This window comes from Lates calcarifer, linkage group LG13 (genome assembly GCF_001640805.2).
Source record: "Lates calcarifer isolate ASB-BC8 linkage group LG13, TLL_Latcal_v3, whole genome shotgun sequence".
NCBI lineage: Eukaryota > Metazoa > Chordata > Actinopteri > Centropomidae > Lates > Lates calcarifer.
This window is the reverse complement of record NC_066845.1, coordinates 2,063,795-2,079,473: the sequence shown is the minus strand read 5'-3', so window position 1 is coordinate 2,079,473 and position 15,679 is coordinate 2,063,795. Positions and strand designations below refer to the sequence as shown.

General features: G+C 40.7%; 1 protein-coding gene across 1 annotated transcript in view; it reads right to left on the bottom strand.

Annotated features, from left to right (window-relative positions):
* Positions 1-15,679, bottom strand: part of LOC108874602 (potassium channel subfamily T member 1-like) — a 68,090-nt gene that overhangs the window by 21,839 nt on the left and 30,572 nt on the right. The window contains 14 exon segments of the mRNA XM_051075065.1: positions 541-649; positions 748-856; positions 1,141-1,204; positions 2,414-2,550; positions 3,031-3,195; positions 3,770-3,950; positions 5,012-5,106; positions 6,608-6,691; positions 6,986-7,060; positions 8,555-8,614; positions 8,831-8,879; positions 8,991-9,050; positions 9,878-9,977; positions 11,646-11,725. Coding sequence (XP_050931022.1) covers positions 541-649; positions 748-856; positions 1,141-1,204; positions 2,414-2,550; positions 3,031-3,195; positions 3,770-3,950; positions 5,012-5,106; positions 6,608-6,691; positions 6,986-7,060; positions 8,555-8,614; positions 8,831-8,879; positions 8,991-9,050; positions 9,878-9,977; positions 11,646-11,725 — 1,368 coding nt within the window.

The window sequence follows — 15,679 nt, the reverse complement described above, 5'->3', positions numbered from 1 at the left end:
TGTCCAGGAACGTTAGCTACAGTCCTGTGGACCTTAAACTTCTTAATAATATTAGCAGGTGTGTTCACAAGATCATCTAGCTGCTTGGAGATGGTCTTCACCTTGACCATGCACGACAAATATTTTCTTCATCTCAACAGAAAACTCTCTTTTCTCTTGGCCATATTCAGTGTGGTGCACCCAATTGTAAATTTCCCCATTGTGGGAAGGATAAAGGATTATCTTATATCACCAAACAATAGGCTGAATGACTGATGATAAGATTTAAGACACCTGCGATACTGAAAATTATTAAAATAATAGTAAATAATGAAAAATAGTCATTTGAGAGGATCTTTGTAGAATAAATAAGAATTCAGCTCTTTTCACAGTTTCTTTGTTTTTTTTTTTCTGTAGCAAATCAAAGTTATGTAGGTATGCATGATAAGAGTTTTTAATTTCATAACAACTCAGAGTAATAAAAGTACAAACTGACAGTGGTCAGTGCAAATACTAGTATAAATACTTTTAAGTAAGTGAAAAATAGTGGTGTTTACTCACTGTCCTCTGGAAGTGTGAACCAAGAGAGTGACTAAGGTGGACGTGGCCGGACACACACAGTTGAGCGCCAACATGGCATACTTGAATTCCTCTTCACATACTACATGATCTGTTTAAAATGGATAATTAGCAATTTAGAAATGTCTAAATCTAACTTATAGACAAAAACACCATGTTTCAGTAGGCATGTGGCCATCCCACACTTACCAGCAAACTTAACATGAAATTTATTTTCCGGTTTGAGAATTTGGACGTAGAGAGGACAGTTTGGAGCAAAGTCCTTCGCGGCCCAGGCCCTCAAAATAGTCTGGTGATCCTGTGGGACAAGAATTTGTTCTATTTTACTCATCCAGTGACTCATTTGTAAATGCAATTAGATTTTTATGGACCTTGAAGTTTGCCTCAGAGACTCTGCATGCTCTCAATACTTTGAGAATCACGCTATCTGAATACCTCCAATGTATTGTTTAATTTTAAAATGGAAGAAGAGCGTGAAGAGAAACTGCACTTATTTCAATTATTCTTGTCATGAGATGGTTTGTACTGGAAACGAAACAGAGGCTGCAACTGCCTCTGCAAATTCCTGTCAATGTGACTCACAGCAGCAGTTCGATCAACTTCGTTCCTGCTGCTCAGGATGAAGCAGGCCTCAGCATCATCCATCCTGAGGATCGACAGAGAGACAAACAGAAAGAGAAAGAAACGCAGACAGGCAGGGTCATGGGCTGGTGACTGTGATGAGGGCATTCAACCAAACAGGAAATTCATCATTTAAGGAAATCAATGCTTTAAAGAAAAGCTAGGCGTGGATAAGTGCTAATGTCCCATGACAATGGCTGAAAAGGTTATCAGCCCTATTCTTGCATGAAAACAACCTACTGTTGGTTGACATTAGACTGCAGTGTTTGCTGTCCTGAAGAGCAGAGATCATTCATTTGTGACAGAAAACTCTTAACTATGTTCTGTGAACGAAATGAGAACTACAACATGAAATGATTTGAAGAGTCTTTCAGCAGAGCAGGGCTGATGTGTCTGTGAGGCTTACCTGGCTGGGTGATTTTATCTATTACATGTCAGTGCATGAAATTGCCTTAGTATTTAATCTCCTGCACAACTTTGCACATTGAAGACGGGCTCTTGGAGAAGGGGGTGGGCTGCTGGACAAATTTATGACTTTGATTCTATACCACATGCGTTGCTGGTGAGAAGCAGTTTGACCACATTTCAGTGGTATCACACCATAACACGACAGACAGCAAAACATCTGTCAGTACGCTGTAAGATCCCCTCAGTACCACAGTGGTGATGTTGATGCTGCAATATTTTGCATCAACACAGCCAAATTTGTCAGGTCAAACATATTCCAATGTCATCTATCACAGTTTTTATTAGTGTCTATGTATGTGGCCTTTGATGTGACCAGATGATAAATGCAGAGTGAAATCCCATTACACTGATGTGCAAGCAGAGGGCAGCCAAATGCACTTGAAAGTATCTCACAGTCTAACTGCACTTCAATGGCTCTGCATTGCCAGTGGAGGGCTTACACTTTATATTAACATTTAAAATATTCAAATGCAGACATAACATAGATAATGTGCTAGACTGGAACCCAAACCTTTCAAGGACATAACACGAATGTTCAAAGGCTGATTTTTGATGTGGTCTTATGTTCATCAATGATAGGCAGATAATCAAACTGAATTAATCAGAGATGTCGGAAAAAATTCAGAGGTTTGAAACTGGGATAAATCAAGGATGCACTCACATCCTCTAAAAACATGACTGAGACAAAACTATGTGCATGTTTTAGTCTGTCTTTACGTGTTTGTATTTGCTTTAATGTGAGAAACCGTGCCATGCTTTCACTCACTTGGCCCTCATCAGGTCCTGGTCTTTGAGGGCAGATCCTTGCAGGTAGATGACCCTCTGAGACCACAGAGGGATCTGGAGGATACGGCGAACCTGGATGTCTATCTCAGTTGGACACAGAATCACCACGTAATAGTCCTGCACAACAAAGAGACACAAGTGCCCTATTTAAAGCCCCTGAACACCTCTCTGTGAAACATTAAATATTCCAGACTGAATAAGCAACACTTAAAAGTTACACTCTGGTTGAGACCCATCCACTTCAAACCAGTGAGAGAGAAGACAAAACAGCGCAGACAGAAACCTCTCATGGGAAACAGTTCTAACTTTGGCAGAAAACTGTGTTCATGTAGGAGTTCATCCCTCAACATAATAAACAGACTGAAAAACCATATTGAGAGACCATATTTAGTTGCACATAATGTATACAAGTAAAGTCTGTCTCTCCTAATAAAAAATTCTCTTCATGTATTTATCCCACATGGAGTCTGTCAAGCAGCTCATCACACAACCATTGCTTTTCTGATGGTTAAAGCGAGCAGTAGAAAGAAGGATGTCCTGACAACAATTATATCGACACTGATGGTGAAATATAGCCATTCTGATTTCCCACTGTACCTGTAGTCTGGGGTGAGCATAGAACTCATTGAGGAAATCCATCAGCAGGTCAATCTTCAGTGAGCTGACACACAGCACCACATGCTTCTCTGTCTGCGCCCGGTGGCGACTGTAGTTCCCCCCTAACTTCTGGCTCTCCATCCACAGGTATGCTAGTTCTTCAAACTGACAAAATGACAACAGCAACATCAATGTGATGTCAAAAAGCAACAAGAGCCGAATAAATAATGAAAGACAGATAGATTTGCTGCCTGGACACAGACGGTGAGAGGCACTGGAGTGAAAATTGCTGATGTAGCAGTTTGCCAGCAGCGGGAGTTCATTTCTGCCTCTCACCTAATTTGCTCTGCGGGGACTGTGAACACTTCACAACATTTGAAGTTATGAACATGTTTATGATCTTTAAAAATAAATAACACAGGGAACAGGTGGATTTAGGAAATGTGAGCCAGCATGACTTGGCCTGAATTTTGAATTAGATTTTTCAGACTTCCTCTGCAGCCAAGAAATGTCAGAGATGTAAGCACTTTAGTAGATTTTTATTTGCTTTCAGCCTGTAGGAGCTACAGCAAAATGTCATTTAATATTTGATGATAACCCCACAAAGGTCATCACAAGATGGAGAACATCAAATAATTACCAGTGATGAGACAGAACCTAACACAAGGCTTCTGTGTGGTTCCTTACTTACACTTTGGAAAACAGTTAGTTAGCAGTTAGTTTATGGTATAACCATTACCTGCAGTGGGAGGACCACCAGGGCAACACAGATGAGAATGACCACCAGCAGCTGGGAGGGCCAGATCTGTGGCGTGACGTCCCCATAGCCCACAGTGGAGAAGGTGACGATGCAGAAATAGAATGAGTCAAACAAGGACAGGTGCTTCCCTGCTCTCTCTAGGTGCTGGATCCCACAAGCTCTGCAGGAAAAAAATGAAACATTACACAGTGACAACAGACATGTCTCCTACAGTTAAAGATAATTCAAATATTTCACAAGGAGATGTTTTAATAAGGGAATCAGTTTCAGTATTTTGATTTTAGCCTGGTGGACTGGGTATGAAAATTCAATTTGCTCAAGATCAAAGGCCACCAAAGTCAATACAGCTAAGGCTGCCTCCCCTCAGGATGTCATTTAATGTCACCACTGATTGCTCTGTCAGTTCCACCTCACTGCTTCCATTTATGTTTTTTCATTGCTAAGTTGAAGAGTCAACGAAACCCTGAGGTAGTCTAACTGGACAGAGCGGAGTGGAGGAGGTAGGTGCTGAGCAGTGGCCAAGGCTCATGAAGGTTGCCAAGGAGCAAAGGTCTAAGAAGTAATTGCCGTTACATCAATGAAACAAAACAAATGAAGAAGGATGGGTGATTCAGTGTGAATATTTATGCCAAAAACAAGGCTTCACAAGGGTTTTTCCCTCAATTTAACACCTTTTCCTGCTGTGTTTTCATGTTAGTTAGTGTTAGTCTCTCATATCTCCTGCCTTTTAGAGGAGGTTACCTGATGTTTCTGCACATCATGCTTATCATGATTTTTGGTCACAAAACAGTTTAAACATCCAGATAATGAAGGTCAAAGTATTATTTGTATTTACATTGATTGACATTTTACATGAAGTTTCATATTTATCATTTACAAGTTACAGTAGCTAGCTAACTTCTCTTATGTTTTAGTTTGTTGCTTTTTCACTCTCAGTCTAATTTTATTTTGCCATACAAGTACATCTGACTCAACCTCGGAGCTAAGAGCATAACATGCCTGCTTTTAAATGTCAAATTTCTCTCTATTTTTACAGCATGTATAGTTAATCTGCAACCAACTGTGCTAGAAATTATGTTTTCTGGTTCATGTTGAAGATTCAGGGACCAGATTTTGCATTGAGGTCAGTAAACAGGATATTAATAACCATGAAAACCTCTGTAGTCAGAGGTGCATTTCTGTAACTAATTCTGACTAATGGCAAGAAAGATGTCCACTCACCCAGTGAAAACCAGACACAGTAAGGTACAGATGAGAATGAACACTTGGTTGAACATGGCAGAGTGGGTCCTCTGGATGGCACGATGGAAATCATTCTGGTTAGAGGAAGAGAGATACAGACAGGTTTCATTGTCATATCCATACCAGTGACTGGGAACTGAGATACATTTTCCATTCCATTTCCATTTCTCGATTATCGGTTACAACATCAGTTCTCAATAAAAACTGCATCAAAAACATTACTAGAAAAGGTCACTTACTGTCCTCATATTTACCAACATTGCCTTAACTTCTATAGATTCTTTCTGTTAGGATCTAATGAGAGTGGCCTAAATAAAATCCATAGCTTTCTCCTCTTTAGTGGTACATTTTTGTACTTCGTCCATATTGTGCTTTCTCCTACATTAGCATGCTGTCCATCTTGAAATATAGCAGCTCACGACTCATTTCCAGTTGCACCTTGTTAGCATGTTCTGCCTGCCACCGCCTCGCTTTACCGCCTCTCCAAACTGTCAGTGCTTTCTCTCCATGTGCTGGTCTGCCTGGCTCCAGATTCTACCATCTGCCCAACTACAAGCCTTGGCATGGGGCTCTTACTCTGTCATGGTCTAATCTGAATCACAGTGAGAGCACACACTACCCCAGTTGGATGTCAGCTAATTGCTTTGAATTCCACGTACTCAGTGACTTCGCAGCAGCAATAAATCCCGAACAATACTGACACTCCAACACTAGAAATCTGCACACCACATATTTTTATCCTTTCTGTGATTCTGTGTTGCACTGCAGTGTTTTGTTTTGCCTGCACTTGCCTCTTTTTGTTCTGGCTTGCCTTGATGTTGCTTTTGCTTTTATTTAAAATGTGCTGTGGTGCCTCAATAAATGCAATTCATCATTACCTCAGTGTAGGTCTCCAGTTCATTAAGTATTTGCATGCTTTGCAGTTGCATCACTAAACCCCAGCAACTGCAGCTGGTGGGATAATGAAGATCAATTGAATAAGTTTGGATGATATCTGGTTCTCTATGTAGCCAAGATACCACATATAGACCTGAAAAATAGTGCTGATCTTAAAGTAAATAGCCTGAGTTGGACTCATTTCATTTTTTCAGGCAATTGTAAGAACAGAAAAAACATGTCTCCACCTCTAGCCTCTTCTAATTTTTTATTCCCAAACAGCAGTCAGCTCAGTTAACCTGAACAAATGGTTGGTGTTAGCTGTGATAGCCAACTAATTAGCTACCAGGCTAATTTATCAAGGTGAGTACCCTTAAAGCTAACAATGTTACACAAACTAATGTAACCAATTACACTTTCTTCAAAAAGATGCTGCACCAAAAGACAGTAACAAGAAAGAAAGGAATTCGCCTGCTCAATTGAATTCTGTCCGGACAGTTAAACCGGATAAACCCACTCAACCCTTGCAGCCAGTGTTACTCATGAGCCGAGGAGATCTCCAATATGGCTGCCACAGGATGGATAATGTTCTGTCTGAGGCCTCGGTGCTAAAATCTATGCAGCCCCGTGTGTGCACTCTCCTTTGTAATACATCCACAATTTGTACATTACAGTACACACATTCTGAAAAATACTTACAATCATGTTTTCCAGGGCACCTTTGGCCAGCCAACAGTTAAGAAATACAGGGACGAATATGTTTCTCAGTGGAGGCCAGAAGATCTTTAGAAAGGAGGGAAGAGAGAAAATATTGGTGAAATACTAATCAGTTAACATACATGAGACACAATAGGAAATCGCTATCCTGAATCCTCAAAAAATAAAAAAAGGGTATTTGGATAGTAAAATGTTAAGGCTGGGATGAGGTACAAATTGCATTGGAGCTATTAACGTTAGATTATCGGATTGTTTGGAGCAATCCAATAGCAAATGACCTCGAGCCTAAATTAAGATACCTGTGCTAATACATTTATGGGGAACAGATTCACTGATCAGTTGATTAAGGTAACTACTCACTGTGATTATAAATGGCACTGTATTGATCATCTCCAATATGAAGGATATCTGGAAGATCTGCTCCCAAATGTTCCCCTAGAAAGAAAAAATGATGAGGAATAATTCAATGAACCAGTGAGAGGGCAGATTGTTTTGGAGGGCGGTGAGTGACTTTATCTTCCAAAGGCCAGATAATACAGTATAAACATTTAGAAAAGAGTGGTCACAGCTAATTGCACATCATTGAGTTCTAATCGCATATTGAGAGCACAGCTGAGTTGACATGACGCAAGCCAGACATAGATTCTGTCTATGATGATGCTATTAAAAAGCTCAAATAAAACTCTGAGACCAAAACATTTTACAAGGTTACAAGTGATCATCAGCTGAGAAAAATAAAATTCAGGCATTTGTGCCTCATGAAATAAATGCAGTAAGAGTCCCTATACAACCCTCTGAGGAAAGACAAAAGGACACGGTGAGACATAAAAAAAAAAGATGAACAAAAGATTGCATTTAATAAAACCCCAACCAAACTTTAGAGGGTGACCGCAGGGGAAGGAGCTGAAATCTACAGAACAACATGTCAAAGAGACACTGCAAGTCTCAGAGCAGCAAAACTAAAAGTGATTTTCAAAGCAAAGACGAACTTCTTTTTAGACTGGCAGTACTTTGAGGACCTTCAGCCCTGGAAGGATTCAGATTGGATCTTCAGAAGCTGTGGGTGGCGTTAACAAGGCAGATGTCTTGTGGATGTTTGGTCTCCATATCCCATGACCTTTCCTTTCAATGCACATGAACTAAGGACAGAAGTGCGACTTCCAGCACTATGAGAGGTGATTGATTTGTTTGTGGCCTAAGGTAGAAGGAGATGAGCTTTCACTGCATGCACACGCAGTTCAGCTCTTTGACTGAAAATTTGATGTTAATCACTATGTGTGGCATTTCTGTTTCAGGTAACTGAACATTGTAAGTCAGCACTGTGTGAGAAAATGGATCATCAGCCTTTGTGTAGCCATTAGCCAGATGTGGGTTTGAACTCCTCCAACACCCCTCTATTCACCTGATTTGGCACTCTCAGACTACTACCTCTTCCCCAAGATGATGAAGGAGTCCAGTGCTCACTGTTTTGACAGCGACGATGATGTAACCGCTGCTGTGGACCATTTTCTCAGACAGTGCTGACTTGTAATTTTCAATTACCCAAAACAGAAATACCTCAAAAGTTATTAAAGTCAAACTTTCTACATAATGACTCAAAGAGTTGAACTGCACGTTCATGTAACAAAAGCTGTTTAACTCATCTCCTTCTACCTTAGGACACAAACTTATTAATAACCCCCTTGTATGAGGCTGTTTACATAACCTGTTTCTACAACAAAAGTATTTGATGTCTGGGTCTTAAATTAGGGCAAGAGACTCCTGGCCTTGTGTCTTTGACAGGCACCTTGGCACTGGCACTTGGACTGGACACTGAAAGCTGTCACGCCACGAGAGAGAACAAACAGGCAGTGCTGGACTTTGATCAGACACATGCAAGACATCAGCATGGATTAAAGAGACACAGTGTGCACTGGACCTGCCTCTTACCTTGTAGCTGAGATATGTGATAAGCATGGTCTCCAAGAAACTGATTAAGGCCACCGTCACCTACAGCAGAGGGGGGACAGAGAGATAAATGAACCGAACAACTGCAAACTCATCTCCTCTGGCTGCTCAACCTTCACTGAGGAACTACTGTGCTATGCAATTCTTTTATCTAATAAATGGATGCTAGTGTGTTTGGCTTATACTCTGCTTTGGGATTCAGTTCATGCAGTGGCATTCGATTTATGTGCACTTCCACTGGAGTGCTATTATTCTCACCTGTATCGCCCAAACAGAAACCCGTCTGTTCACCCAGAAAATCAACCCCCTGTCAAAAACCAAAGGAAAGTTTCACTTTCACTCCATCTCTGTATAATTGCATCACAGGAAATGAGGACACTTCAGGATATAATTAAATGCCATTTTGGCTAAAACATACCACTTGATTTCTGGTGACTCTGATGTATTTGTCCAATTGTTGTTCCGACATATTGCATTGCTGAAAAAAACAACAAGGGAAACATATAAGGAGTATGAAAGTGTGTGTGTGTGTGTGTGTGAATGTGTGTGCCTTAGTGGAAACATGCCCACTGGGAAACATTTCCATCAGTTGGTGTGTGGCCATAAAGAACAAACCCAACGTGTCTCTAAAACTGCTGGCAGTAAGCACAATATAAACAATCTACAACTTCCACATGACTGCACAGAAGGAGCGTTTCACTTACTATATGTGTTTTAGACACACAAAATTAATGAAATAAGGTTGTCACTTCAAAATAAACAACTTCATCCCAAGACAATGTTAATATTTGGTCATCAAAACCACATGACTGACTTAAATACTGTTTTTTTCTGTTTGTTTCAGGTATAATTCTTTGTTAAAAGAACCCCTTGGAGACGGTGCTCAAAGTGCTTAAAGCAAAACTTTAAAAATATTTCCATATAAATAAATGTTCTCTGCTCTCCTAATATCTTTCTTTTTTTGTTGTTTTATGCACATGCCAATGAGAAAATGATTTCCTGGAAAACTCCTCTGGCACACAACAACTCATCTGTTTGGCTCGGAATTAATAGAAGCAGAGAAAGATAGATGGCAGTAAAAGTGATAAGATGGAGAAAAAAAGCTACATCTACAAAAACAGTTTCTGGACAGTAACTTATTTTCTGAAGAAAAAGATGTCACATTGCCTTTACTTAGCATCAGAGATGTTGCCAAAAAAAAGGACACAACATATCACATAAAAAGCAACAATTCAGGAAATATGGACACATTGGACATAGGGAATAACTGATGATTTAGAGATTTTTATTGAGTGTGACTCTCACCACGGGTTGCCATCCTTGGGATCATCCAGGCTGACTCTTAATATGTAGAGGGCACAGGTGAGAATCTTCAGTGAGAAGTTGAACAGGCGGATTCTCAGGCCTGTGGAGCAACAAAAACAGCAACACCTGACATATGACTCAAAAACTGGTCTGGCTCAACTTCATCAATAGTTGAACTTGGATTGGGGTTATTTGAGCGTGGGTTCTTGCCGGGAGCCGGTGGTGGTGATGGTCGCTTGTCAAGAACTTCAGCCATCTTTGTGTTTACAATACAAGAGTTTATAATATGCTATCTGAGCACCACTATGTCTTCAAGAGAGTCTAAATAGAACTAGAATCAAAACGTTGCTGTTGATTTCCACCTCTGGAGATAGCTCTTGGCGAGTAAAGGCATGAAGTTTAATGATGAACTTGTGACGTTTCTTCTAGACTGGTTTGTAATTATCTGTTAATGCTAACACTGGCTATGTAGTGATAGCAACTTACAAACGTACAAATAGCTCCCTTAAATCTCTGCAGGCTTACCTTCAAAGCTCTACACATTCTTGATTCATTTTCTCACACTTTTTCACACTCGTCTGCTGTCTAAAGTTCAAGCCCTGCAGTGTCATGACCATCTCTATGTTTCTAAGTCTACTACTGACAAAAGATCATGCCAGGACTCTCCTCATTATGAAGTCGATACGATTTGAACACCAGTTGTTTAGGTGAATAAGACACCTTTAGTGAAAGGCCTAAAGTGACTATATCTGTTGAAGCCCTGAAGCATGACTAATGCAGCTCCATGCTGCTCTGGCACCCTGTCACAACTGATTTCCCCTGACACATAACTTGCAAATCCTCAAAGAATAACACAAAATAACACCAGCACCTTTATGGGCTTATGATATAACGAAGCAGTACACACAGCGAGATAAATGACTGGTGGGATTTCATAGAAATAGCAGAGAAGGATAATGTTTGTGGAATGTTTAAATAAGCACAGACGTGTACTGATAAGCACACATGGCTTGCACCACCAAATATGCAGAGCAGAAACTTTGCTGCAAACATGCTCGCTAGCCAGAGGGTGGTGCTAGCTGTATTGCTCATTTCCAATCAGTCTCAGCTGCTACCTAATCTCTTGCGACGTGACCTCTTCAGATGAAGCCAGCGTCAATGTTAAAATGATTTGAAACTGGACAAACACAAACAATGCTGCAATGGATTATAGCAACATACCCTGCAGCCAAGTGTAACATTTCCATCAAACTGTGTTGCTTTATGTCAAAGACTCTGGTGGCTTAGTGACGATGACAAGCTGAGGGAGACACAGCAGAGCCATGTCAGTGTCGAGGATATCTTAACGACATGTTTTACCAGAGACACAGTTCCCATAGTGAATATTTTTACAACTAGATGCAAATGAATGGTTTCCAGACACAATGCACCAAACCACTGGGCTGCACCAATGTCTCTTTCTGAGATGCTGTGGCATTGCCGGTCTTATCTTCTAATGAGAAAAACACTGCAGCCCTGCCTCATCTCTCAACAAATGAGCCACTCTTTTCTCCATGCTGGGCCACAGCGTGCACACCCAAAAATACAGCAATTTACAATGAGATGGTTAATGTAATAATGAAAACCCCGGCTGAGACAGAAATTGGATATATGTCATCACTGGCCGCAATTTCCCACATTATGCTTTTATTTCTTCATTTGGCTTTGAGCATATCTAGTGGCAGCAAAAGAGGAGAATAGTTTGATGTTTCCTGTCAGCTGTACTTACTTGACCTTTGGTTTTTGATGAAGAAAAGCTTCAGCCTCTCCTTAAAGGTGTTTTCATTCACATAAAACTCCACCTGCACCCTGTGGGGAACAGTGACAAAATGTCAGTGTAAGCGTATACAGGTGGTTGTGTATATACAGATCCCCCGGCCAACACACACACACCGAAATTTACATTACCAAGAGAGGAAGTGAATTACATTTGTCCAAACAATGTAGAGTATATAATGGTGCTGTATAATCAGGTGTGAGACAAATGCTGTGTTTCAATTTGTGTACTTCCATACTCACACTTTCTATTTTGAGTGCATGAGTGCGTTCATACTGCCAAGTATGGAAACATGCAGTGCATTAGAAGTACCAGGATGGTGCTCTCAAAACGGTTCAAAAAGTTAGTGAGCGTGGAACCCTCAACTTCTCATCCACAGCGGTCACCGTCTTTAATGTTTAGTGTAAGGGGAGGGACCACCAAAGCATTTTAAAACTCGTGTAAATGGTGGCCAAGGAAGTAGGACATGTCATCAGCGCTGATGGTGGAGTACAAGAAGTAAAACATTCATTTTTAAGTCAAGTGAGCAAAGCAGCAATCGCGTGTTGCGATAGTCATTTTAAGTCCTCAAGTACACAATGGCTGTGTCTGATTTGAGACAACACTTCCCTGTTGAAATTCACGCACTAGGCCAGTGAGTATACTGTGTACATAGTGTACTGCCTGCAGTGTTTCCCCACACAGCAAAAGAAGTGTATTTGCACTTGTAAATGTTACCCATGTGATGATGGTTAAGGTACAGGCACAGTCATATTCCTGTTTGCATTTCACACAGAAATTCTGATATCAGTGCCAATACATCTGAGCTTCTATGCTGACATCCAATTGATACTTTGTTAATACCTTGGTGAGGAAACTAATACTTGGGAAAGTTTAGTCTAGTTAAGAAAGTTTTGTCTGCCTGTGTTCCCATTGCTCATCAATGAATAAGAAAACAAAAATTAAATTCTGCATTACAGTTTGATACTCAATGCTAAGGAAACATTTCAGTGAGTGCACACAGTTATAGGGCAGCACGATGGTGTAGTGGTTAGCACTGGAGAAGAAGGTTCCGGGTTCAAGCTTTTCACCTTTTCTGTGTGGAGTTTGCATGTTCTTCCTGTGCCTGCGTAGGTTCTCCAGCTTCCTCCCACCGTTCAAAGACATGCACATCAGGTTAATTGTACAGAGTGTACCCTGCCTCTCGCCCAATATAAACTGGGATAGGCTCCAGCAACCCTGCGACCCTTATGGATAAGCGGTATAGATAATGGAAGGATGAATGGCACACAGTGGCAGTAAGTTCTGATACTCAGACTTAGTTTGCACCATGGTATTGTGCAGCTACTCCTTGTAATGGTGCATACTGGCAAAAGAAGTCTTGGTAATGTTAATGATGCAATCACCATAATTGTGTTTGGTGAAAGTTTCCAGTGAAAAAGGACAACAGACAATGTTCTTTATGGAAATCTAGCTCAGGAAAAAGCTGTGGAAGTCTCTCCTCTGACTAATCCTGTTACCGTCTATTTAGCATCAGTCATTATGTTTAACTCCCCATCACAATGCAACAGTACCGGCCACGATTCAGGTTAGCTTCAAACCTAATGTGCAACACTGGTACTTGTTAAATAATACAGATTATTACATAAATAGAAGCCTGTTTTTTTTTCCAAACACTCTCATAATGGTGCACTTTCTATGCAAATTCTAAAGACATGACAGCCTGAGTTTAAGATGGGGTAAAGGTTTCTAATTGCTCGACTGAGACATTAATCCAAATTTATCAATTTGTGCATCAAACAGTTACCAAGGGGCAGGTCTGATCATTTCTATTTTAATATTTTATACAGACATTTAGTATCCAACCACATAATGTGAAATATTGTTTACAGTCAGAGTCCAGCACTTGGTTCTTGACTATTTAATTCACATAAATAAGTGAGAACATGAGGACAACCTGGTTTACATTGAGCAGTGACCCAAAATTGTCCATTAATAATTGACAATCGTCTCTTACTAAAAACTACAGTACATCAAATATATGTTTTCACAGTATTGACACAAACTATGACAAATCCCAAGCTATAAAAGTTTCATGCAGACATAATGGACTTTAATAGGCTTGGGGAGGGCTTGACCAGATGATCATTTAAGCACAAATGATAATGTAGCTCAAGTAGGTAGGTTAGATGAATGCAGGCGTATTAACAGTTTCTGTAATGTAGAGAGCTTGTTGTCACTAATGAGCATGGAGGGGAAGTAATAATGGCCTCTTGGTTACAAGAGGGACCCTTAGAGCCCGCTACCTTGTCTGACAAGATGAATATAGGGTGCAAAAAGACAGGGGAGGAGAGGAGAGAGAGGGAGTGCAATTACAGCAGCCGACTCCTAAGGGAGGAGATAAAGGGTGTAGGTGGAGGAAAGAACATGAGATATATGCACCATCTTCCAGCTATTCCCCTCTCTCCCTCTTCCGGCTTTATCGCCATGGAGACAGCTTCTGAGGCAGGAAATGTTCACTCACGTGTCTGTGTGTTGTGTATACGAGGAATTAGGCAAGACTACACACACACACACACACACACACACACACACACACACACACACACACACACACACACACATCGACATGTTCTTGTCTATAGGAACCAACCGCACACTCCCATCCCCCGTGACTCCATCCTAACCAAACACACAGCTACATGTAAGCAACGTAAACCAAGTATATCGACTGCCCTATTACCTGAGAGGCAGTACAAGACTGTCATAAAGAATAATGGTGGTGAATCAGTCTCCATTTACACATCATACAATCTGCTCAACAACTCTTTCCCCCATCTGCCTCTTTTACTTCTAACTATAATGAGGATATGGTCATCATCTCCTCTCAGAATAATACATTCCAGTAAGAACAGTTTACAATAACAATATCTCTGACACTAACACACTACAATTTCCATGACTGGACAGGTTGATGTCAAAGGTTACAATGACATTTATAACTTAGCTTTGCTATAGTTTGATCATTTTCTGGCTTCAGTGTCCTAAAACTGGAGGGACTATACTTTCTGTAGAAACGTGTGTAAGTCTGCACTATAATCTCACAGTCGTTAAATTTCAAATTTTTCAAGTGGTGAGCACAGAGCCAAAAAAACTAAACAAACTTACAGACCACAGTGACTCTTTTTTGACCACCTAGGTAAAGTTGAGCTCCTACTGTATCTTCATTACTTTGATTTATGTTCACAAAATTAACAAACACTAGAACTTTAAGGATGATAAACATCTCTGCCAGGCACTGCAAAGTTTATATTTTGTTTAAGTAGCTCCAACTAAGGATACGAATAGCACTTCTTTCACACTTGTCGACTCCCAGTAACTGGAGACCCACAGCAATACCTTTTAAGTACTTACGCTCTTTTCTTTGGCATCGCTAAAGCCTGGAAACCATCACCAACAAGTTATGGACATGAGCCACACTCTCAAACATCAACACAAGCGGTTTGAATATCCAAGAAGCCACACAGCATCAACAACAGGCTGGTACTTATGGACCTTAGGATGAGACACTCCTTTTGCTTCCCTAAAGTTTTGTTTGCACGTAGTCACAAAAGATGCATCATATGACCATATGTCCTCAACTAACAAGTCTACATGGTATGTAGAGCCTTTTGTATATATAGCAGCCATTCGGAGTATTTGACAGAGACTTCGTAACAAGTTCATGATCATGATGAAAGTAACGTGAAGCAAAAATGTAACCTGAGAGAAAGATTGGTCTGGTGGGAAGGACCTGTGATCAAGCGGCGCGCGCACGCACGCGCACACACACGCACACACACACACACACACACACGGACCATAACCATTGCCAGTGATAGGATTACAATTCTATGCACCCTTGCATGAAACACTACAACTGCTTTGTAGATTCAGTAAATAAACATCAAACAGCTTGTTGACCTCGGGATAATCATGCTGACAGAGACGAGCTGTTCAAACGCCTG